A 25,108-nucleotide genomic window follows, 5' to 3' on the forward strand; every position below is an offset into this window, starting at 1 on the left:
ATGTCACTACAGCCAACTGGGCCTTTTCACCCTGTGCTTGGGTATGGGACCCGTGGCTCTGCCTGAGAGGTGTGGGTCAGGGTCTGTGAGCTAGGGCCAGTGGTGTACCATGAGGCTCCTGGCTGTTCTGGAGCATCCAGGGAATATGTCTGGTCGGACACTGTGACTCCTGGCCGAGTTTGAAAACCCTGCTGTGTTACTCTGTTCCTTTCCCACACCATAAAGGCGCACTTCCATGCAGGAGGGATGCCCGTGGTCGAGGGACTGGAGGGACTGGAAGGGCAAGTCTAAATGGGCTTGTGCAGCGGAGTGGCCAAGCCTTGGCTCAGATGGGCGAAGCCCCGCCCATAATATCCAAGCACCGACCAAGTGGCTTTGACTTGAACTAAGTCAGCGTATATTGAAGTCCCCAAGACACTTTCTCCTTGGCTGCAGTCAGAACGGAGCCATGCGCAGCCTGGGCCCTTTGCCCCTACCGGCGGATAAGCCCTTTGACCTGGTCATTCTTTGTATTCCTTCTGGCCACTGTTTTTCCTAACGAGGTCAGAGGATGCTTCTGTGTGGCTGCCCAGCACGTCGCAGAGGTCCATACTTGTGTCCATGAAGTACACTCTATGCTCTGGCAGGAATCACCATCGCTACCGCAGGACCCCCTTTGCAACTTAACCACTCTAGCTGTGGCTGCCTCAACCAAAAGGAAAGGGCCCAGCGCGGATGAAATGCTGTCCGGAGAAACAGGCGCACGGCGAGCGCGCAATCTTTACTCCAGCGCGCCCAGGGCTGGCGCTGGGGCTTTCCTGTCGGGATGGAAGCTAGAACCGCCCTCCCCAGAGCCTCCCTGGGAGGGAAGTAAAACCAAGACGTCCCGCCCCGTACCCAAAACGTTACAACCACACAGTTTCCATCCATCTCTCCGCTTCCTGACCCTAGAGGGTTAAATCAGGAGGGTACAACGCCACCCCTTCCTCCTACTTCCCGCCTCCCCCCTCCACCCCCTTACCTTTAAAAAGTTAAAAAATGTCTGCAGTTGAAATCTCTTAAAGGGGCGGTGCTGGTGAACGAGTACTCTTGGCACGAGTCGCTGAGAAGGCTGGCTAGGGGCGTGAGTTCGCTCCACCAGCACCAAAACACTGAAAAAAAAAGAGAGAGAGAGAGAAAGAGAGCAAGAGAGGGGGGAAAAAAGGAAAGGAAAAAAAACGGGGGGGGGGGGAGGCAGACAGACACACACTTTAGATAAGGACAATTAGTCACCAGTGAGACCCTGTAGGAAGAGAGGTTTAAATCAGAGGGATTTAATGAGGGTGCTCTGTGCCTTCCCTGAAGCCATGCCCTCTAGCAACTCCCGCCCCCCCTCGTGCCTAGCCCCGGTGGCTCTCTTCTTGGCTCTGTTGCTCCATCTCTCCCTTTCCTCCCAAGCTGGAGACAGGAGACCCTTGCCTGTAGACAGAGCTCCAGGTTTGAAGGAAAAGACCCTGATTCTACTTGATGTGAGCACCAAGAACCCAGTCAGGACAGTCAATGAGAACTTCCTCTCTCTGCAGCTGGATCCGTCCATCATTCATGATGGCTGGCTCGATTTCTTAAGGTAAGGCAGGGGCTTCCATGGATCATTTTTTTTTTTTTTTAAGTAACACCCCCATCCCCCATTCCAAAGGGGGAAGAAGAAGAAGAAAATAAGCCAAGCGCATCTCACAAAGAGAAGAAAAGAGGTTTTCCTTCTCCTGGAGTATTTGCTGTGAGGCTTTAACTGGTGATTGAGAAAAGCAATGTTTTCTATTAAGATGCACATGTTTGCAATGCAGAAGGCATTTCAGAAACTTATCAGTTATGACTGAAAAAATGTTGTGCTTACATATACCCACAATTAGCCTCCCTGTCTCCTTCTGAAAAAGAAACAAGAGGTTCAGGGCAGTTACAAAAGTGAAGAAAAGGTCTCGAGCAACAAAGACCCGAGAGGAATGGGTGCGTGTGTGAGAGAGTGTGTGTGCCTGTGTCTGTGAGTGTTCAAGCGGGGGATAGCACGAAAGTGGAATTTTCCACGAAAAGATCGATTTGTCCGTTCTCTCCCACTCCCAGACAGAAAACGAATTTAGGCAGAGGCTTGAGCGGTGGGCAAGTTAGATCGGATATTTTAAGTTTTCTTTTATATACTCCGCTGTCCTCTCCAGACTTCAGGACTTTGTAAGAGGCTTTTTTATAGACCGAATGGCCCCCCAGTCCCTCCTCCTTAAATCTCCTGCGGTAACTGCATAGTTTGGTTTTTCTTTAAAGAAAAAAAAATTCTCGCTCCAGTGATAGGGTATATAAGCAGAGCGGAAAGGGTCCTAGAAATACTCCGGGGATGTTTCAGAGGTCTGAACCTGGCACCAGCGGATTACCGAACCGCGTGGTTTGTACCATGGACTCCCCTCTTATTCAAGGGCTTGGAATCTAATTGGGCTCACTCTCTCCCTGGGTTGTTACTGTGTAGCAGTTAGGCAACTAATCAGGGACAGTTGCAGTGCAAAAAATAAATAAATCGTCTGCAATGTCGAATCCAAGTGTTGAGTTATTAAAAATTCCCTCCGAATGGGAGCCTCAGCTGTGGGCTCCCCCGAAGAGCCCTGAGCGCTCTCCCAGTCCCACTCTTCTGCCGGGAGGCCGCGTCCGCCGCGCGTCTTTCGTGAGTATCTTTCACTCCTTTCGAAATCCGCTTTGGTGCTGGCGCGCTCTCGCCCTTCGGTTGTGCGGGACCGCCGGGGCCTCGGCCGGGTCAGCGGACGCGGCAGGTAGCGGGAGGCGCCACGTGGAGCACTCCTTCCACGTGGAGCACTCCTTCCACGTGGAGCGAGCGTTGCAGGAGGACCAACGGCTGGTGTTGCTGCCGCTGCGGTCGTTTGTTTATGCCCGTGCCTCCGCTGGGAAGGCGGGAAGAGCTCCGCGCCGCCCGGCGTCCTCCTCGGGCCCTTGCAACGGAGCGCGTCTCTAAGCTCGTGTGTTGGTGGGGGGCGACGGGGTTTTCCGAAATACACGCCCCACCTGCACTGCACTACTCCAGCTGCGCGGACGCCCCCAGGCTTCTTTTTCCTACCTTCCTTTCTTTTTAAACCATCTTGTTAAATGCTTGCTGCTGAAAGGATTCTGGTAGGAAGCTTTTCGGGGAAGAAGCCGTGGCGGGGCGCATTTGCATTAGCTGTACAGGCTTCCGGACGGACGGTGGTTGGAAATGCCTTTTCCGCGGGGCCGCACTCGTGCCGAGGCCTCTGCCCGCCGCGGGCCCGCGCGACGCCCAGACGGCGCCTGCCCCAGAACGCAGTCTTGGAGTCCTCCGCCAGACGTTCCCGGCCACCGGGCTTCTCGGTGCGGCAGTGCGCGGCTTTCAGGAACTCTCCGAAATTGGAGTCCCCAGCTTTTTTCTCTCATACCTACCTCCGTTATGATTCTCTGTAATTTCTCCATTTGAATTTGGATTTTCAGGACCCGAGCCAGCAAAGCGTTAAAAATAACTTACAGATCCAGATTCAAATTCTTTGGTGCTAAGAGCACTTGCACCGCTCCTTCGTCACCCCTTCCTGAAGTAGCGGTTGGCTTTTAAAACTGCTTACTTATGGAAATCCTGAACCTAAATAAACGTAAATGCTGGTGTTCTGATGCTCCTCGAGTGCCCTCAGACGAGCAGGTCCACATTTCGGCAAACTTCACTTTTCCAAGAGTTGGCTTCCAAAGGGCGCCACGAAAAAGATGGAGTTGAAGTAGAGTGGAGAGGAGGATGTTACCCCTCCTGAGAGCCGGCTGAATTATTTTAGGGCCCAAAGAGACATTGCTTTTACCGTGCAAAGCCCGGATGGGGAAAGTTCTCAGAAAAGCAGGGATTTACCCCGGCAATCTCTCGCCCAGTGTTAGGGAGATGGATGCAGTTGTTACACGACAGTAGTATTAAAGGAAGATCAACTTTAGCATTAAAAAAAGAACCAACCTGACCTCAGGTACCTGCTCTGAAAGAAAGGAGGCCTGTTTCACCTTCTCCACTGAGGTTGCAGTGCCCCTGGGGCAGGGGATGCAGATTCCGGCTTCCAGCCTGTAAGTTTGGCAAAAGTCGGAGCTCTGCAGTCCACGCGCTGCGCGTCTCCGCCAGGAGCGCTTTCCCGGCAGTGGCAGAAGCTGGGCGACTGCGCCTAAGCCCCGTGTTCTCAGCAGAAGTGCCCCCCCCTCGGCCCCCCACACGCACTGCATTAACAAACAGACTAACCGACTGGGAAGAAGTACCTTTGGCGAGCGGCGTCGGGTTGTCTGAGGGAGGGGGCCGCGGCCGGCTGGGCGCAGGAGGCGTAGCCCGGGGAGCCAGGCGCACGCGAGACGCCGGGGCCCGCGCGGGTGGCGGGCTGGGGCTGACACGGCCCGTAGCCTCGGCCGGGTCGCTCTCGGAGAGTGGGGAGAGAGCCGTGGTCGGCGCTCCGCTCCTGGTCGCCTCTCCTCACCCCGGATCCTTTTCTCTCTCTGTACCCCTGCAGCTCCAAGCGCCTGGTGACCCTGGCTCGGGGACTTTCGCCCGCCTTTCTGCGCTTCGGGGGCAAAAGGACCGACTTCCTGCAGTTCCAGAACCTGAGGAACCCGGCGAAAAGCCGCGGGGGCCCCGGCCCGGATTACTATCTCAAAAACTATGAGGATGGTGAGAAACAACTTACTTCCAGTCTAGCGGGATGGGGGACGTTTGAGGAATAGGAGCGAACTCTTGCTGTGTGTGGGGGGGGCGGGGGGGGGGGGGGGGGAAGGTGGGTGGGTAGCCGGCTTGGAGGAGAGCCTGGTAGCAGCTCCTCTGAAAAGCTGGTAGCTGCGGGCTAGGGGACACTGGAGTGTGGCGCTTCTGACGCGATTACGCAGAGGGGGTCACCAAGTTGTCCTGGTCCAGGCTGCCGGCCTTTCGCTGGGCGGCTGTGCTCCAGGGCCGAGACGTGGTGGCCAGAACAATTAGCAGGCTGGTCCTGTGGGGAGATTAGCGGATTTTTTGAGAAAATTCAGACAAGTTCATAGGCTACTAAAGGATCAGGGTCACGTTTGATTCCTAAAACTCTAGAAAAAAGTGCCTTTCTGTTTTTTTCTTATTTCTTGCTTTCCTGAGATGAGGATATGGGTGATTCAGCCTCTTTTGAAACCCACTCTAAAGTTTTGTGGATAATACCTTTTAGATTGGACCTTTGTTAGGGGATGTTTGAAAATCTCCACAGTGGGTTCTCCTTCAGACTGCCTGATGTCAGAGTCGCATTTTTTTTTTTTTTTTCTGTTTTAAAATGAGATTGTGTAAATGCCAGCCTTCTTTCTTGCCAGGATCGAGTAGTTAAGTGTTGGAAGGGCTTTGAAAACTCCAAATCATATTACAGTGTGAGAGACCAATCTTTTTAGGTTTGAACAGTCTCATTTTTACCAGGAAGAAATGAAAATGGCATTTTAATGTTTTGTTTAGAGGGTATAGTATTAATATATATGAACTTTCTTTGCGGAGAGGGGGACATAAGTCTTTCAAATAGTCAAGATGGGAACTGGTGGGTCCTCAGCTACTGAGGCTGTTTAGATTGTATAAAAGAGGTATTGGTGTCCATTCTTGGAGGGTTATCTCTTCTCTGCTGTCCTTTCTCATAAGTGAGCCTCGGTTTTATTTTTAAAGGGCTCAAGGACAGGTTCTTAGAGCTCCCTGGATTTTGTTACATCTTGTCCTTGTAAATCAGCAAAACAAGGAAATGTCGTTGTATATTCTGGGGTTTCACTGAATGGGAATTCTGGAGAGATATATTTCAAGAGTGGCTGAGAAACTTTTTTTTTTTTTTTAAGTGTCAGAATGGAGAAAGAGCAAAGCTGAGACTTCTTGAGTTTAAAGCAAGAATAGGACTTACTCATAACATTTGCCAAAGTGTATAGGAGTTTAAGGTGACATCTTTTCAAAGGTAAATGTCATTACCATAAAAACGTGGATTGCAATAGATTTTGCTGTCACTTAGCATAAAATGCTGAAAGGTAAAAGCTAATACTGAACAGCAGCTCTGATGGTAACTTGACCCAGGGCCTTATAGCTTCCAGGGTCACTGTCAACTCTGTGCTCAGACATGAGAAGGGAGAGTATTACTGGTTTTCCTGATGAAACAGCTCTGGTTTGAATCCGTGTGAACTACTTCTTTGGTTTGTGGAAACATGTAGAAGAGCCCCAAGAACCACTGACCATTATAAATTATAGGAATTGGCCTTTTTCTCCCAAACATGTACCTAGGATTATATTACCAATTCATTGAGAACATGAGATCTGCTTAAAATGAAGGATACAATTTGTTTCCCTTTGTGAAAGGAGAAAGTGGGCATCATGGGGAGAAAGGAAATTGGCAGAAAGCCGTGCCCCATAAAACTTCATAGCATTTAGAAAAAATCAGAAATCGAAAAGATCTAAGAGGTCATCTTCAATCTTCCCACCATTTCAGGGGCCAGTACAGGATCATTCCATATGGAATCCTTTTCTTGTTTTGTCCAACCTGGTATTAAATATCTCTAGGAATGTAGTTTTTATCACACTTATGGGAAAGAGTTCTTCTGTCCCGTAGGTTTTTGCCAGCATATTTTTCCTGAATTTTTTTTTTAAATACAGTATTCTCTAAATATTTATGACTATTTCTTTTTCTTTCTTTCTTCTTTTTTTTTCTTTTTTTTTCATTTTTAAGACCTCTGTCTTCAAACTAATTTGTCTTTGGTGTGAGTGTCAGCTTCAAAAAAAAAAAAAAAAAGGTTTCCTGATAGCTGTTTTTTATCTAGACTACCTGGATTTAATTCCTTTAAAACTTTCTTTAAAGTCAGTACTTCCAGACGCTAATCTGTTTTATTGCTCCTAGCTGAACTCCTTTTGATTTATGTCTCTCCAGTAATAAGATGCTCTGAACTATGTCAGTATTTGAGACCTTAGCAGAGTTAAAGAGAGTAGGAGTGCCCTATTTCTGCCCTTTGATGCTCAGATATCCTTAAATCACCCATATCGTCTTTGTTGTTGCATGTTGCATTACAGAATTTAAGGCAAAAATGTTTTCGGTATAGCCTTAGTAATTTTGCAAACATTATACTTTAGTTGTCACTCTTTATCCAGTGATAATTATCTCATCATGAACATCTTAAAAATAATTAGGTCTTCTTAGTAAATGGCCCTGTAATAGGCACTTGGGCATAAGCACCTTATTAAAAAAAAGATGTATTGACTTAAACATGATACAGAGTAATGACATACATTTTGAGTAATAAGATACCCTACTGGCAAATTATGAAATTGAATGCTATAGTTAAGAGAATATGGAATTTGGATTTAGAAAGCCTATATTGCAGGCCTCACTCTATCACTTTTGATGGTGTGGCCCTGGGCTTGCTGCTTCTCTGTAGCATATGGATGATGATAATACCTGCTGTGCATTGCTTCTGTGAGGCTTTTAAGAAGTAATGTGTGTAAAATATTGTGTCAGTTACAAAGCACTATATAAAGACTAAGGATCTTACTTTTATTAAGGGCAATTTCAGAATATTTATAACATTTAATATTTGAAGGTGGGATTAAGGAGTGAATAAGATTTGATGAGACAGAAATTTATACAGAAGAAAGGAGATAGAATTGGGGAATTGGTAAAAAGGATTAAGTGAATATAGGGAGAATTGTTTTTAAGGGACCCAGGTAGAGAACAGGGTGGCTTACTTTTTTTATGGTAATGAGACAAGAGACTAATCTTTAGTTTTGTTATATGCTAAGAGTAAAATGAACCAATAGTACTTGGGTAAAATACACTTTTATAGTTAATGTATTCATATAACCACCTTGCTGTGATTTGTTGTTGTTTCCCTCTGAATTAATAGGGCAGTTAAGTCAAGTGGCTTCTATTTTCCAAATACTTTTAAGCACTTTAATGCCACTGCATTTTCTCTAACTTTCTAAAACTATTGTTTACGTATCACTTTGGGATGGTCTCTGGTTACTCTTTTAATACAGTTATCTACTCTATGCTTAGGCAGGTTGAATTTCATACAAACATGGTGATGATGGAAGAAATAAAAATAGGATTGTTTTTTTATACCTTGGAATCTTACCTTTTTCCTTACCTTTTGTACACACCATTTTTTATGCACATCAAAAGCCAGCTTAATATCTAAAATATCATACATATTATATCACTCTTCTCAGAATTTCTGATTATTTTTGGATTGCTTTCAGAAAATGTTCAAACTCCTCAACTTTACATTCAGAGCCTTTCACATTTCAACTTCAGCTTACATTTTGGATCCTGTGTTTTCATATACTTTTCATTACAGTCCTTGATTTTCATTGTCTCCTTAAAGCACCCTCATTATTTCAACCCTATACCTTTGTTCAGCCAGATATCTCTGCTTCGAATGCCTTTCTCTTGGCTCTGTTCAAGTCTCACCCCCTACCCAATTCCTGAAGGCCCATTGCAAATGCCCCTTATTTTCCCAAGGCCTTTCCTGAGCATGTCATTGTGTAGTGATCTCTTCTTTCTGTGGACCATTGTAGCTTTTACTCTTTATGTTGTTCTTTTTGGCTCCTTCTGCCTTGTTTTGCTCTTTAACTTTTCACATGTATATGAAAAGTTTTCCTTTCCATTAAATGCTTTACCTTTTCAATTAGAGTTCACATCTTTATAGGAAGGGACCATATCTAATTATTGTCTATTCTGAAATGTCTAGCATTATATAGAGCTTCGGCAAATATTTTTGGATATATATTGGGTTAAGAGCACTGTTAAAGCCCTAGGAAAATGGAGGTGATTAATGAAGAAATGAGTGAATCAGTATATGAAGATTCTATTCCTTTTTTTACTTTCAATGCACAATCTTATAAGTCCATTCTTAATACTTATTTTAATGACATTCTTCATTATTTTAACCATGTACTCTTAAGTAGTCTAAGTCATCTTGGTTTCATGCTATGCATTAAATCAACCTTACCACCTGGTTTAAAGCCTTGCACTGGACCTATACTGTTTTTATATTGTATCTGTTTCTTCTTTGCCTTGACTTTTGCTTTTCCTTGTTAGCGTCTTATATAGTTTTATGCCTGATTTTCCAATTCCTGATTTAATAGTTCTTTTTCACAAACTTTGAAAGTTGTTTTTTTTAATCTCCCTCATCTTGAAGATTTTCTCTTCAGAGACCTTCTCAAATTCTAAATGATGAATGTGAGTGCACTTTATACACTCTAAGGCACTATATGACTATTATTATTGTTCGTCTTTCTCCTGAAAGTTTTCCCAGTTTTATAGGTGAGGTCGTTAATTCTTTTTCTTTCTATTTCCTTTCCATCAATCAAGACATAAGACCTAAGAATAGCACAACTGCCAAAATACATATTTGCTTTGAACTTCCCTACCTTTTACCATCTCATTTTATTTCACAGAAAGGTTTCTTGAAATTCAATTACATTTAACAGGTATTTATTGATTATCTACTCTGTTTAGTTTAATGCTATAATAATTGCTATAGGCAATTGCTATAGTAATATAGTAATATAGTAATATAGTAATAATTGCTATAGGCAAGATCTACTAATCAGTGTTAAAATAAGTAGGTGAGACCTTAACATAAAACTGGATATTTGCATAACTTCAAAGCATGTCTCCCATAATATATATTAATGAGTTGTTGTGGTGGTTTTAGTTTGTGTCCACAAAATCTTCTTTGTCTAGGAGGTAGAACGTAACTTTTGTCCCTGTAAGTGTATGCTGGATTTGATGATTTGCTTCTGAAGAAGAGGGTCTGTAAAAAGGAAAAAACTAACTTGACAGTAGAGAAGTGGACAGACATCATTTCAACAAAGTGATCAAGCTTAATATAAACAGATAAGTCATGTTGATAATCATGTATTCCCTGATAAGATATGATGAGAAGGCACATCACCTTTATGATATTCTTTGCAAGAATTTCTAATAATCTGTAATTATGAAAAACACTTGTGAAAACAAACTGAAAGGCATTCTACAAAATAACTGACCTATACCCTTCAAAAGACACTGTCCCCACTGTCAATGAACTAATAACTTAATTAGTGAGATAATGTTTATACTGATAAAACTTACGAGTAACTCAGAGACAATATGGAAAGAAGTACTAAGTGAGACATAATAGTTTGCCAAGTGTAACAGGAAAAGTAGAGATGAATATGGGCCAGATTTCAATAGGAGTTAGGTTGGGCCTTGTGAAAGATAGGTTTAGGCAGGTAGAGACAAGAAGAGAGGACATTTAACTGAAGGGAAAGAGCATGAGGCAAAGTCTAAATATGTGTTTGCGTAGTAAGGAGACCATCCTGGCTGCACAGAAGGTACATGTTAGGAATTATCTTAGTTCATGTTGCTACAACTATGTCATTTTTCTTTAAAAAAAATTTTTTTTTAATGTTTATTTCTTTTTGAGAGAGAGAGAGAGAGAGAGGGACAGAGTATGAGCAGGGAAGGGGCAGAGAGAAAGGGAGACACAGAATCTGAAGCAGGCTCCAGGCTCTGAGCTGTTAGCACAGAGCCCGACACAGGGCTCAAACTCACGAACCGTGAGATCATGACCTGAGCCGAAGTCGGACACTCAACTGACTGAGCCACCTGGGTGCCCCATATGTCATTTTTCTATAGAAGCCTATTTGCACATTTTTTTGTTAATTCAGAAATGTTTGTATTTAAAAAATATAAAAAATAAAGTACATCTTAGAAATGATTCTAAGAAAAGCTCATATTATTAGAATTATGTCTAAATTAAATTTTAAGAAGTTCTAATGTATTTTTGTTAGCTCCAAAATATGTAATTGAAGAAGAAGAACAAGGAAGTACATGTTTGAGGGAAAAAGTTGGTTGGGTCAGTCTAGATTAGATTACAAGAATCTTGAGTTTTAGGCATAGCAAAATAGTATTGTTCCTATAGAAAAATAGAGGCTGTTACAAGTTCTCTTATTCCATTGAAGAGGAGAAGGACATGTTTTCAACATGGGCAGTGACCCTTACCCTCTTTTTAAAATTACTACACATGTTCACATACTCTAGCTGAAGTGTTTTATAATTGTACTTGGTGAAGTTTGAGTTATGAATCATGATTGAATTTAAAATTGCACAACTTAAAATTTAAATTTAGGGTATATGAAAGAAAAGGCTTTGGAACTTGCTTGATAAGTTTTACATTATCCTTCTTATAGAATAATAACAGGCTAATATTTTATAATATTCATTCATTCATGAATTTACTCATTGAGCAGGCATCTAGTTCCTCTTTGACACTGAGGCTGAGAAGATGAATGGGGCCGAGGCATTAATGTCAAATTACACACTACTGATCTCTTGTCACTTTAGCAGTCGCAGCCAAAAGCAGTTGCTGGAGATTTTTAGGCTGAAGAAAAACTTCCAACTTCTTCATTTGGTATTTCATGATTTGTCTGCCAGCAACTTTAGAAGGATTTGATTCAATTTAATATTTTATTAAAGGGTGTCAGAAATCACCTGAAGTTTTATATATGTTTTATTCTGCCTTTTAGAAACAAAATGGATGCATTTTCTGTAATGTTTAAAAATTTGGTACCCAAGTCCCGAGTGCTAGCTGAAGCTCACTGTGAATTTGAATATGGCATCTCACAAAGATGTAGTCATCCTCTCATTTAGCCACAACTTAATCATTGTGGCCATCTGTAGAGTGCTGAAAGTGGTAGAGATTAGGAAACTCTGGGATCTGTTACAAGTAAAGGTAGCTTGGTTAATTTCAGGGAATCAGTCCAGTAAATAAACCTTACAGTCACAACCACATTTGTATAATTTATCACCTGGTCATTGGGATCAAAGGTAATGCAGACAGTTATGTGTTCCTGAACAACACAATTGTGCTACTCTTGCCAATACGAAATATCATTTCTCTTGCCAAATGAGTTTAAATTGTCTCTCCTGTTTTCCCAAGCCCTCCTGATGGGATGAGTACTTCATAGAAGAAGAGACATTTCTTTCATGATTCCCTGGGTCTGATCAGGCTGCCAGTCACATGGTCCGGGTTCCTAGAATCAGGAGCCTCTTCTGTGAATCCTTCATCAAAATGGATTAACTTCGGTGCTTTGTAGTGCCCTAATCAAGTTTTCAGCTATCTTAGTCTATGAGGCAGTGGATTGGGAACACCGAAAGGTGTGTGTGTGTGTGTGTGTGAGAGAGAGAGAGAGAGAGAGAGAGGGAGGGGGGATACTAGCATGAGAGAATTTGATGTGTTTTATTTCTTGCACTCATCTGTGGATAGTGATGTAGTCAGGGTAAATACATATTTCTAGATTAGTGGCTGGTGTAAGAAGGTATAGGTACCTTGTTGAACTCCGCTGTCCTTTGGTTTCATGATTTGGTTGAGTGAGGTTCAGTTCTGTCAGTTTTCTTCAATTTAGTATAGTGAAAAACTGTAATTTTGCTTAATTTAATAACGTTTTCATATAATCAACTCTGTGCCAAGCTTAGTGCTAGATATTGGGGCTACCAAGAGGAATAAAGCATGAACTGCAGTCTCAGGTGGGCTTGCCTGGAAGGTGCTTACTGAATCGGTGGGCTGGGGTGGCCAATCGTCCCTCCCCCCGAACCTGGATGCTTCAAAGCCACATGCAGGGTTTGCACTCGGCCCCCTGCCAGGTCTGGAGGCTGGGCACGTTGCAGCCGGGCCGGGGAAGATTGGTCTGAGCCGGACTTTGCACAGCAGACCACGTCCTCGGCTCCTCCTCTCCCCCACCTCGGGCCAGCCCCTGACGGTTTCTACGAAGAAATACTCCCCCCAGTATTTTTACTATGTCTGTAATTTTCCTGTTTTATATTAGGAAAGAAAACTATGGTCTTGTATATTTGTAGAATTTCAGAGTGGTCTCAGTATTATCTCTCTACTTCAGTCAGATTAATCTTTGCTTAGTCCCTCCACTTTGCTTATATATCCTCCACCTTGAACATTCCTCTTCCCTCTTGAATTGAAAATTTTACTTGTCCTTCAAAGCTCTGCCTGTCTTTTCTCTTATTAAGCCTTCTGTTAAGCCAATCCCCATTCATCCCTCCTCATTTTCTGAATTTTTCTGAAATTCTTCTCTGAATCTCATTTAGTCCAAGTGCCCCAGAATTGACGTTTGATTAACTTAAGCAGACATCATTTTTGTCTCTAAGAATTTACAATCAAAACACACTGGTATTGACACACATAAAAATCCATATAGAGAGAACTATCAACCCACTGCATGGAACAGACACTTTAAGTCAAACAAAGTGTTTATATTATTTACAAACCTTAATACATGTGTTTTGCTTTTTATGGCAAAGAATAAAGAGTAAAAAATGTAAGCTGCATATAGGAAAGATGGAGTACATAGCTATATGTATATATTTGTATTGAGGATGTTTGTATTGTTGGGGATTAAACCAGTGTCTTATTCTCACTTGCCCTGGAAAGGCAAAAATGCCTTGAAGTATCGAAGGTGAGATTGGAAAGCTGAAAAAAGGTAAATTGCCCAGAGTTGTGGCATACTCTGAAATAAGAGTGGATATTTTTCTGTAGCTTAATGATAGTAATGATATATTAATAATATTACTTAATGTTATTGAGTGCATATTATGTGCCAAATATTATTTTAAGGAATTTACATGCATTAACAAATTTAATTCTCTTATCAATCCCATGAGGAAAGCACTGTTTTTTCCCACTTGACAGATGGGGAAACGAGGCACAGAGTGGGTAACTTGCCAAAGACCACCCAGTGAATGAGTTGGGTGACATCAGTTATTAAACCTGCAGGCTTAAATATCTTTTCAGACACATAAGACATACAAGAAATAATAACAACGAGAACTAGATAGGATACAGTCAAATGTTAAATGATGTAGGACAAGCTGTAAGGACTACAAGAGTTGAGAGGAGGTTAAGTGAGAGCTAGAGTAGTCAGGACAGGTGCCTTAGGAGGAGGGCTCTTGACCTGGCCTTGAGGATATATAATAATAATGCCAATAATAGCTACTGTTTGTTGCACTCTTAACTGTGCTTTACATATGTTACTTCGTTTAGTTCTTAAATCAATCTGATGAGAAGCCTTGTGTGTGGGTACGAAGAACCTGAGACTCAGAAAAGATGTGATTTGCTCAAGGTCATAAAGATGAGTAGTTGGTAGAGCCGTAATTAGAACCTAGTCCTGTCTTCTCTTTACCCTGCTTAGGTAGGAGAGGGGTCCCGTCTTTGACTCATTCATTGTGTTATTCATTCATCCATTCATCTGTCTGGCACTCAAAAGCCCTATGTTAAACATTGTCAGTCATTAAAAATATGTGTGCCATAGGCCTTCCCATGAGGATAATTGAAAGTCTTGTGGGTTAGAACACAAAATAGTTGTTAGGTAAAACAACAAAAGAATGTAATCATAGACACATGAACAATTGAAAGAGATGGTTGTCACACTTTATGACATATTGAAGTAATAGAACAACAACTGAGCTAATGTGGAATAGAACTTACTAATTTCTCTGGGAAGGAGGTATTTTTTGAAATGGATGCATTGAAGAGAATAATAGAAATGGATAAATAGTGTTATTGACATAAGGGAAATGGCAGGATAAAAAGCAGAAAAATAAGTATATTTGAAAAAGTTGTTGGAAGGTTACAATCAAACTGTTGGGCAGTTTTAGAATTATTATTATTTATTTTTTTATTTATAAATGGAACTATACTCTGCTTTAAGTTCTAGGCCCAATGAAACCCTGTGAAGAGTAAGGGAATGGAGAAGGGTAAAGTTTCAAGAAAACCCTTTATACCTCCCTCTGTGTCTTTCTCTTTGAATTGAGATTGTGTTAAATTCAAGTGGAGAACACTTTTATAGTCACTTAAAATGAAGAAACCAAGGAACAAAGAGGTTTATAATTCTACAAAAAGTCTCAGGTGTGATTTAAGTAACTCTGCTGTTAAGTGGCAGAGCTGTTGTTGGACCCAGGACATTCTCAGTCTGAAGTTGGTCATTGTCACTCTCCTTATTATAGCCTAACAGCACCATGTTCCTTGTTCTTCTACCAAGAAAGCTTCCAAGGCCTTTCCTCAGGATTTATATTAGCTTGAGTCTGATTTGAAAGTTTGAGAATGGGGCTATATGAAAAGTATATTTCCTTTGTGGCCGTTTCCATCTGGTTTGGTCACTTGTCACCTCATTCTGTCACTTCTCTTTCAGTTCCCTGTCTCTGTCCTCTCTCTGTCCTGCTGCCTGATTAATCTTTCTGAAGCTCCACTGTCCCCCTTTAATTGCCCAGCTAGAAAACTTTAGAGACATCTCTTGTCTGCTCACTCAAGTTCTCACTCTCCTCTAGTTTTCCAAGGCCCTCGAGAGTCAGCCTCTCTCTCTGCCTTCATTTCTAACCCTTGGATTCCCCACTCTATCATCTGTTTGCCCACTTTCTACCACTTTCTGAATTCTTCCTACCTTGCAAATCTCTGCTCAAATTTGTCCTCCTCCTCTATGAATTCTTCAGTACTCAGCTCAAAGTGATTTGATTAATTTATTCCCTCATGAAACATTCATCAAGCCTGACTTTCTGAGGCTTTTATTATCTAAAAATCACTCCTTTGCCATGCTCTACCCTTAGATTTTAGATCACTGCGAGAGTGGTCATTGTATCATTTCTTTTGTTTCTATAACATCTAGTGGAGTGCCTTTTACATAGTAGCTCTTCAGCAAATACTTGTTGACTTATTATCTGCCATTTATTTGGTAGCTTAATATACTAAAGGGAATAAGCTCTCTTATGTTCATTGTTTTTGCTTTATAAAAATATTATAGGATATTTCTGGTTAATGCTTAACTTCTTTATTCATATTTTTACTTTTAAAAGTTTATGCTTTTATTTATTTTATTACCAATCTAATATATACTCACTAATATCAATTTGATGGTACACATACTAAATGACCCCCAGTCCCACTCTAGAGATATAGTCACTTAAAAATTTTTTTTTAATGTTTATTTATTTTTGAAGGAGAGAGAGAGACAGAGCATGAGTGGGAGAAAAGCAGAGAAAGAGGGGGACACAGAATCCGAAGCAGGCTCCAGGCTCTGAGCTGTCAGCACAGAGCCTGACGTGGGGCTCAAACTCACAAACTGAGATCATGATCTGAGCTGAAGTTGGACACTTAACCAAATGAGCCACCCAGGCACCCTAGATATAATCACTTTTAATGGTCTGGCATGTATCTTTTCAGACCTTTTTCTATGTATACAGATGTATATAAACTTTTATATATATAATTGCGATCATATTGTATAACTTGCTTATATAGATAACCTTTTAGTCAGTAACCATGGTTTCTTTTTTAGTGAGTACATAATCCACGTGTGCATGAGCTGTAATTTAACCATTCTCTTTAATTCTTTCATTGGTACATTTTTGCAAGAGCTTCTGTTTGCTATTTGACTATAGTTTGTAACAGAGCAGTGCTGCAGTATCATATTTCTTTCTTCATATTTGAATTTGATTTAAATTATTTATTTTCCTCTAACATCTTTTTAAACACCCTTATCCATTTTAATCCTTTTAGCTATAATACATTCTTTGAGTAAATGTCAAGAAAACAGCCACAGCAAAACTAATTCTGTGCATCAAAGTATGGTTTCCTTTAGTGAAATAAGTGCTTTGTAAAGTTTTGGATACAGATGGAAAGTGACATGCAAAATATTTTGAGTTTTTGTTCAAATGTTATATCACTGTGTGATTTGAAAGAAATCCTAGGTGAGGATTTCTTGATTCTCTTTGAATGTCACTCATGTCATTAAAGCTGCTCTGTGGATTTGAATATCAGTCAGCCAAAGAAGTGAGACTTATGAAGACCTGGCATGATGTTTTGTTGGAAACAAACTAAAAAAGGCAGAAGGTAGCCATTTTTGAATAGCTCCCTACTCAGTTGTTTGCAGGAGAAAAATGATTACACTTTACATTTGTAATGTTCTTTAAGGATTATAAAAACATTCCTGATCCTTACAGGGACTGTGTATGGTAAGTTTATTTTAGATTTTGTCATTTTCATTTTATAAATGAGAAACAGACTCAAGGAAGTTGTTCAAAGTAACATGGTTTTTAAGTGGCAGGGCTGGGATTAGAATGCAGCACCTCTGCCTTCCAGCCGGATGCTGTTAAATGAGGCACCGTAGCTAATGACGGTCCCTTTACTCCACTACAGTGAACCAGGTGGGTGCTTGTATTCTGCAGTGGTTGGGACACTCTGAAACAAGTTGTATGGGAGGCTGGAATGGGTCTGTGGCTGTTGTGAGAGGGTGTGTTTGCTTGAAGGTGTGCTGGAGTCCAGTTTAGATTCTTGCAGTTTGGATTCTTGCATCTTTTTGAACTGGTTTTCATTAACCCCTGAACAGGCCACAGAATGCCATTCTCTGAGATGCCACCTGAATCTTAGACTCCCTTGAGACCGAGGTCCAAACCCAGGGTGAGGTTAGAACTAGCCCAGAGAATAGGACCAGGGGACTTTTGAGAGCACTCTGTGGGATGCCAGTATCTCTGAGGAGACTTCCAACAAAGAATTTAAAAGCCGACATTCATTAGCTATCACAGTGCACCCAGTGAAAGGGAGGAGGAGTCTGTTTCATTTACTATGAGCAGGCCCCCTGTGAGTAGGCAGAGAGCTGGAAATAGAGCATGAGCTTTTTGGTGATAATAGTCACTAAACCATGCACAGTTTAAAAAAATCTTTGTAATTGCCTTTGAGATAAATCTTTACATGTCTCTCAGTGCCTTGATAGGTATTCTGTTTTCATCTGGGTGTTTATTTCCTTGCAATTATTGAAAAACCAGATTGTGGAATTATTTGCCAGGCCATTATGAATCCCTTTGGAAGAGTAGACTCAGGTTAATTCCAGTGAGATATAAATTCAAAAGGAACTACAGGCCAGGCTTAGCCAAGTTAAAATCCATAGGTGAAACTAAACATGTAACCTAAAACTATTACAAAAATAAATGGTATTGTTTCATAGACCATTTGTAGAAGCAAATGAATGGCACCCCAGTCCAAAGGTCAGGAGTTTCAACAACTTGCAGCAGAAAACTTACACTTATTAAATGTCTTCACTAGGGGTTTTTGTGTTAGTAGATGACTGAGGTCTTTTGTTTCTTCTGTTTCCTCATGGCAGTAAAGTTGAAATTTAGCAAGCTTTCAAAATGAAATTTCTCGTAGAAGGTATAACCACAGGTTTTAAGTTTTCATCACCTAAATGTGGAACAGAATGATTGAAAACTTGGGGGGGGAGGGGAAAAGAGTTGAGGACACATGTGGTGTGTATCAAGAATCAGTGTAAATCAGGAAGGTGTGGTAAGGGGGATTTCCTGTGTTACAGAACTGCTGAAATAGTCCTTCCCCCCCCCCCCCCCCCTCGCCCCATCGGTACATTCCAAGTAAGGGTGCTGGCCTTTTCTGACACCTTGCAGAAAAGGTTTATCCCTTACCTGACACACTGTAGTTTCCTTGAAGCTTCAATCAACAGTTTGCTGCTAAGGAAAAACTCATCCTGGGGATAATGCATTCTTTGATTGTGTCCTTTCTTTGGTGCCTCATGAGTTTGGCAGGTACCTGCCCGTAGGGTGGGGCCAGACTAGTACATTTGAGCCTGTTTGTTTTTTTTTTTGTTTTGTTTTGTTTTAATTCATTCTCCAGGACAGCTATTTTTTCCAGTTTCCATGTATGATGATAATAACTACCAATTATTGAGTACTTACACATTCCAAGTACTGGGCCAAAAGCTTTTCAAAGGTGATCAGTATTTTTTCTTCACAACCCCATAAAGCAGGTACTCTTAACTGTCCCATTTGATAGAAGCCTAGAGATATTAGTCAGTGGTTCTCAATTCTGGCTGCACATTAGAATTTGCCAAGAAAGCTTCAAAAAAATATTGGGCCCTTGGGGTTGGGCTGAGGCATTGTGATTTTTAAAAATCTCTGCAGGTGCTTCTAAAGTGCACGCTGTAGTAAGAACCTTTGGGTGATTTGCCTAAGGTACCCAAGCTGGTCTGTTGTGGAGTTCAAATCTACACAGTCTGACTCTAAAGCCCAGGCATAACCAGCTCTATCGTAGTGATGCCTAAATTCTTATATGCATGTAAATCACCTGGATCTAGTTAAAAATGAGATTCTGCATTTCTAAGAAGCTCCTAGGTCTTTCCTATGCTGCTAGTTTGGGGACCATACTTGGAGTAGCAAAGCTTTGCTACTAGTTACTAATATTGGTACCTATGGTCGCCAGAAGGGGAAACTGTTCACTGAAAGGCAGCAGCCTAATGAGGAACTGGGAGGGGCTTCTCATCCATTTTACTTTAGTGATGGTGACAGAGATCATGGGCTGATTATATAAACTTTTCAATGTTTTCCCAGGGCTAAATAGTCTGTTTCAGATTATTTTCCTGTCCTTGAGGACTTTCCTGTCCTTGGAACTTCATGTCTGTGGCAAAACTAGCTGTTGAGGCATTTTCATCTGTGAGGTAGGAATATGGGGTGTAATTGCTAAGTTGCTTAGCTTTTAAAACCCTTTCCTCTTTTTTAAGGAGGCTGAAACAGAGGTTTAGATAGATGAGAAATTACAAGAAATCCTTGAATTTTTGTTAAACGCTCATTCAAGGATATAGTCCTTGCTCTAATAGAACTTACACTTAGTAGGAAAAAGTGACATATGCAATAGATAGTGATGTGTAGAAACATGAATAGACAAATTACAGAGGAATAGGCAGTAAGCTTTACCTGAAGTACTTGGGGACAGCTTCACAAGTGTCACCAGACAGATTTTCTGTTATTTCTGATTGTTGTAAATGTTTATAAGAGTGTAGGTTGTTAAGACCATTGCCAAGATTTCTTAAGTTTTTTTTCTGTATTACAGAGTGGTTTTATAATTTTGATGTTAAGGGTCCAGGTGATTCTCATCAATAGCCTACATGAAAAAAATGGAGGTTGAATGTATTTTCTTCTGGAAATAGTGTCAGTACATCAGCAATCTACATTTATTGAGCTCTTCCAAGGCGCTGTAAGCATTATCTCATTTAATCTTTTAAAAAAAGTTTCCTTGAGATATAATTTACATTCAGTATGGCTCACATTTAAAGTATATACTTTAATGGCTTGTAGTATATTCACAGGGTTGTGCAACCATCACTACAGTCAATTTTAGAACATTTTCATCACTCCAGAAGGAAACCTTGCACTGCTTAGTTATCTCCCCCTAGATTCTCCCCTCCCCTAATCAAGGCAACCCCTAATATACCTTCTGTCTCTATGGGTTTTGCCTATTCATGAACGGAATTGTACAATATGTGGTTCTTTGGGACTGATTTCTTTAACTTAGCATAATGTTTTCAAGGTTTATGCTTATTGTAGCTATATTGGTACCTCATTTGTTTTTATTGTCAAATACTATCCCACTGTATGGATATGTCACATTTTGTTTATTGCTAAAAGAATGTTTCTTTTAGTTCATGAGTATAACGAAGGCTTTTTGATGCAATGCTTTTGCCTTTGGTATTTCTCACTTTCCATTTGGTCTTACTGTTGGTCTTACTGTTCTAGGCCTTCTATGAAAATGGTAACATCTTAATGAGGGTTAGTGCCCTAATTTCTTTGAAAGGAAGAGAATAAACAGTTCCTGAGCACCTACCCTCTGCAAGGCACTTTATTTTACATCTCATTGAATCATCACAGCAACCTGACTAGGCAGATTTTCCAGATACCACCGTTTAAATAGGAGGAAACTGAGTTCAGGGAGATTTAGTAACTTGTCCAAGTCTACAACTAGAATTTGACAGAGTCAGAAAATCTATGTTTTTCCGATACATGGTTGCTCCCAATCCATTTTAGAATCTCATAATATCCAGTTCAGTGATGAGTAAAGAGTGGATGGTCACAACACTTATTTATGTGTATTGAATTCTTGTTTTAACACACTTTTACAACATTTAAAAGATAGAGACTAATGATCCTCTGACTATAAAGTAATGATGCCTAAGGACTCACTCCACACTTCATCTTAGAGTAGATCTCTGTCTTTTGCATGTCTGTTATTGAATGTATGGTGGTATTTTAAAAATCAGTGTATTTTAGTGAACCTGAACATAGTATATGCTCAATAATATTTGTTGAAAAAATAATGAATGGGTTAGGTTGTGGTGGTCTGGAATCCATTAAAATGGAGAACAAGTCTTTAATTCATGTAACTTGAAGGTGTTGTCTTTCTAGGAGTTGTTTCTGGATCTGCATTTGCAATCCCCATTGACCAGAAGAGTCCTGGAGTCTAAAGAGAATCTACAAGTCTAATGTATTAAGATACTCACATGTAGAAAATAGAGGTCTTGTGAAACTGCAGCTTGCATGTGAAGAAGGAGCTCTTACATCTTGAGAGTCTTGCTGTCTTAGAGCTAGCTTGTTTACTCAAAAGGAAAAAAAATTACAAGGAACAACTAAAAATTTTACAGACAAAAGCTAAATGGACAACTTTTAGTAATTGGATATGAAGAGGACTAGAATTCCTGGATTCAGTTCCCAGCCTAGCAACTGATTTTCTACACTGCTTGCAGTTCCGGGCTTGCTCCCCCAGTGATCTCATTTGCTGTACTAGTACAGGAGGGGGCTGTGGTAAGGGCATGGAAGTGAGCATTGTGAAACCGTAATCACTTTGGTAGGCTGATGAGTTACCACCATGGAGAACAGTGTCATGCTCATCTTCTGACAATCTTGGTTTATTGGAAGTTGGAAGGACTCTGGAAATAACTGTGAGCAGTTTTACTGAGAAGTAAAATTTTCTTGGGAATGAAAAAATATAGGGTAGGTTTTGTTTTATGAGTATTAACCCTTGATCCCTTTACTAGTGTTTTTAGTCATAGTATTTAGAAATGAAGGGATGCTCTTTATCTTTTGTTTATTTGTTCCAAAAATAATTAATGTTTGGGACACGATGAACTAAAGGTTAACGATCATGTGCCATTGGGCCAGTCCCATTTCCAAGGCCATTTGGGAACCAATTGTAAAAGGCTTTCCTTGAGAAGTGAAGTTGGATTGGGGTTTGGGATTAGATTGTGGAAGACAATTTTATAGTAAACTTGAGAGTTCAGGAGTTGGATTTTATCCTTTAGACAACAGAGAATCAAGGAAGGATTTCAACTAGGAAAATTATGTGTAATCTTTTAGGGAGATTTATCTCATGGTTCCTCACAGCACAGAATAAAAACAGTGATAGGTTGTTAGCTGCAGAGGGACCAATGAGAGGCTGGTAAAGATAACCAAGAGTGAGATGAGAACAGATTACATTAATGAAGCAGCAGTGGGAAAGAAACAAACAGGGAGTCATTACAAAGGAAAAATCGACAGGACAGGGAAATTGATTTGATACGGATAGTATCCTTTGCAGTTAATTTGTGCCCCAGTTCTAACATGAAAGGGAGAGTTTTTTGCTTTTTATTTTTGAGATTCACTGGGATCAAACTATGCTATACACTGCGGGATTAATAGCATTAGGATGAGTCAAACTTAATTTTTAAAAATTTAGTGAGTGCAGAGCAGGTTTTTGGCTCTGTGAGTTCAACTGGAAATAATCCCCTTTCCTACTATTTATTGATTGATTTACTTACTTACTTATTTATGTATTTACTTAGCCTGATTCTTATACCCAGAGGCAAATAAAGCCAAATTGGATAGTTGGGGAGAGGTTAAAAAATGTTTTCCACATATTAGTACATGGGCAGAAAACACTTTTGTATTTTAGCCTTTCTCAGTATTTGTGACATATTTATATGATAGATGTATGGATCTAGTTAACATATAGGGGAGAATTTTTTTTCCTGTAGGTAATCTCCACTGTTAAACCTGCCCTGTTTTGCTACAGTTATATGCTCTTGCTTGTAAATAGAGACTAGGTGAGTGAGTGAATGGGACATTTCTTCTACGTCATCATCATCATGATCATCACTGTTGTCATTGTTACCATCTGTGCTATTTATTACTAATGACTTTTGTTAAATACTTAGTATGAGTCAGATGTCGTACCCACGTGATGCCTCCTATTTTACTTAATTTTCATAACCATGTTATGAGGTGGAGGTAACATTTTTATTATTGCACAGATGAGGAAATTCAGGCTCAGAGATATTAAATAACTTGTTAAAGATTATACAGCTAGTAAGTGGCAGAACTAGGACAGGAATTCAGATCACTTTGACCTCAAAGCTCTATTATGTCTAGTAAAATATTTCCAAGTACCTCCAGCAGTTATGTAGGGAGCATCAGTATTAGAGTAAAAGTAAGCAGTGTAATACTTTTGTAACTCCTAAAGAAAATCTGATTCTAGAGGCAAGGAATTATTTACAGAATGTTGGATACAGTGTTCTAGGTGCCTATTACTTTGCTACACACTGAACACATTTTAATAAGTCAGTGACTAATAGTAATGAGTCATTATCTGCTCCGGTAGGATTGTTTTTTAATTGTGGTAAAAAACACATAACATAAAATTTACTATCTTACAACTAATATATGACTATATGAATGTAAAGTTTCAAGATACAAAATCAACATACAAAAACCAGTTGTGTTCCTGTACACTAACAATGAACAAGAAAACAATCCCATTTACAATAGCATCAAAGAGAATAAAATACTTAGGAACAAAGTTAACTAAAAAGGTGAAACACTGAAAGCTACTCAGCATTGATGAAATAAATTAAAGAAGACACAGGTAAATGGGAAGACATCCTGTGTTCATGGATTGAACGAGTTAATTTTATTAAAATTTCCATATTACCCCAAGTGATTTGAAGATTGAATGTAATCCCTATTAAATCCCAATGGTACTTTGACATCTATTTCTATACTGAAATAGATAAAACAGTCCTAAAGTTCATTTGGAACCACAAGGGACCCTGAATAGACAGAAAGAAAAACAAAACTGGAAGTATCACACTTCCTGACTTCAAAATATTACATTTCTCCTAGATTGTCTCATTTGTTGCGTATAGTTTTTCATGATAGCTCTTACAATTTATATTTCTCTGGTGTTGGTTGTTATTTTTTCCTACAAAATCATTTGTGGTTTTGGGCCCTCTATCTTTCTTTTTTTTAATGTGTCTGGCTACAGGCTTATCACCTTTGTTGATCTTTCAAAGAGCCAGCTTCTCGTTTCATTGATCTGTTCATTTTTTAGTTTCTGTATCATTTATTTCTGCTCTAATTTTTATTATTTCCTTCTTTCTTCTGGTTTCAGGTTTTACTTGTTCTTTTTCTAGCTCTTTTAGGTGTAAGGTTAGGTTGTTTGAGATTTTTCTTGCTTCTTGAGGTAGGCCCGTATTGCTATACAATTTCCTTTTAGAACTACTTGTGCTGTATGTCAAAGGTTTTGTACTGTTGTGTTTTCATTTTTGTTTGTTTCCATGTACTTTTTGAGTTTTTTAATTTCTTGGTTGACCCATTCATTGTTTAGTAGCATGTTATTTAACCTTCTTGTACTTGTGGTCTTTCCAGATTTTTTCTTGTGGTTGATTTCTAGTTTCATAGCATTGTGGTCAGAAATGATGGCTGGTAGGACTTCAGAGGAGGTAGGTGGGAGGACAGGTGAAACAGGGATGGGGATTAAGGAGGGCACTTGTGATGAGCACTGAGTAATAATATGGAAATGTTGAAGCCCTGTATTGCACACACCTGAAACTAATGTAACACTGCATGTTAACTATACTGGAATTAAAATAAAAATATATTAAAAAGCTACAGTAATGAAAACAATGTGGTACTGCCATAAAGACAGACACATAGACCAGTGGAGCAGTATAGAGGATCTGGAAATAAATCCAAGCATATATAGTAAAGTGATCTTCAACAAGCATGCCAAGAATACAAGATGAGGTAAGGCCAGTCTCTTCAATAAATGGTGTTGGGAAAACTGGATATCCACTATCTAGATGCAAAAGGACAAAATTGGATCCTTATCTTACACCAAACACAAAAATCAACTCAAAGTGGGTTTGAGACTTAAATATAAGACCTGAGGGGCGCCTGGGTGGCTTGGTCGGTTAAGCATCCGACTTCGGCTCAGGTCACGATCTCACGGTCCGTGAGTTCGAGCCCCG

At 40.3% G+C, this 25,108-nt stretch overlaps 1 protein-coding gene across 1 annotated transcript in view; it reads left to right on the top strand.

Annotated features, from left to right (window-relative positions):
- Positions 1 to 1,295: 1,295 nt before the first annotated feature.
- Positions 1,296 to 25,108, top strand: part of HPSE2 (heparanase 2 (inactive)) — a 674,568-nt gene continuing 650,755 nt past the window's right edge. The window contains exons 1-2 of the mRNA XM_060641812.3: positions 1,296 to 1,585; positions 4,491 to 4,648. Coding sequence (XP_060497795.1) covers positions 1,296 to 1,585; positions 4,491 to 4,648 — 448 coding nt within the window. The remainder of the gene's footprint in view (positions 1,586 to 4,490; positions 4,649 to 25,108) is intronic.

The sequence above is a fragment of the Panthera onca genome, chromosome D2, assembly GCF_046562875.1.
Source record: "Panthera onca isolate mPanOnc1 chromosome D2, mPanOnc1 haplotype 2, whole genome shotgun sequence".
Classification (NCBI taxonomy): Eukaryota; Metazoa; Chordata; class Mammalia; order Carnivora; family Felidae; genus Panthera; species Panthera onca.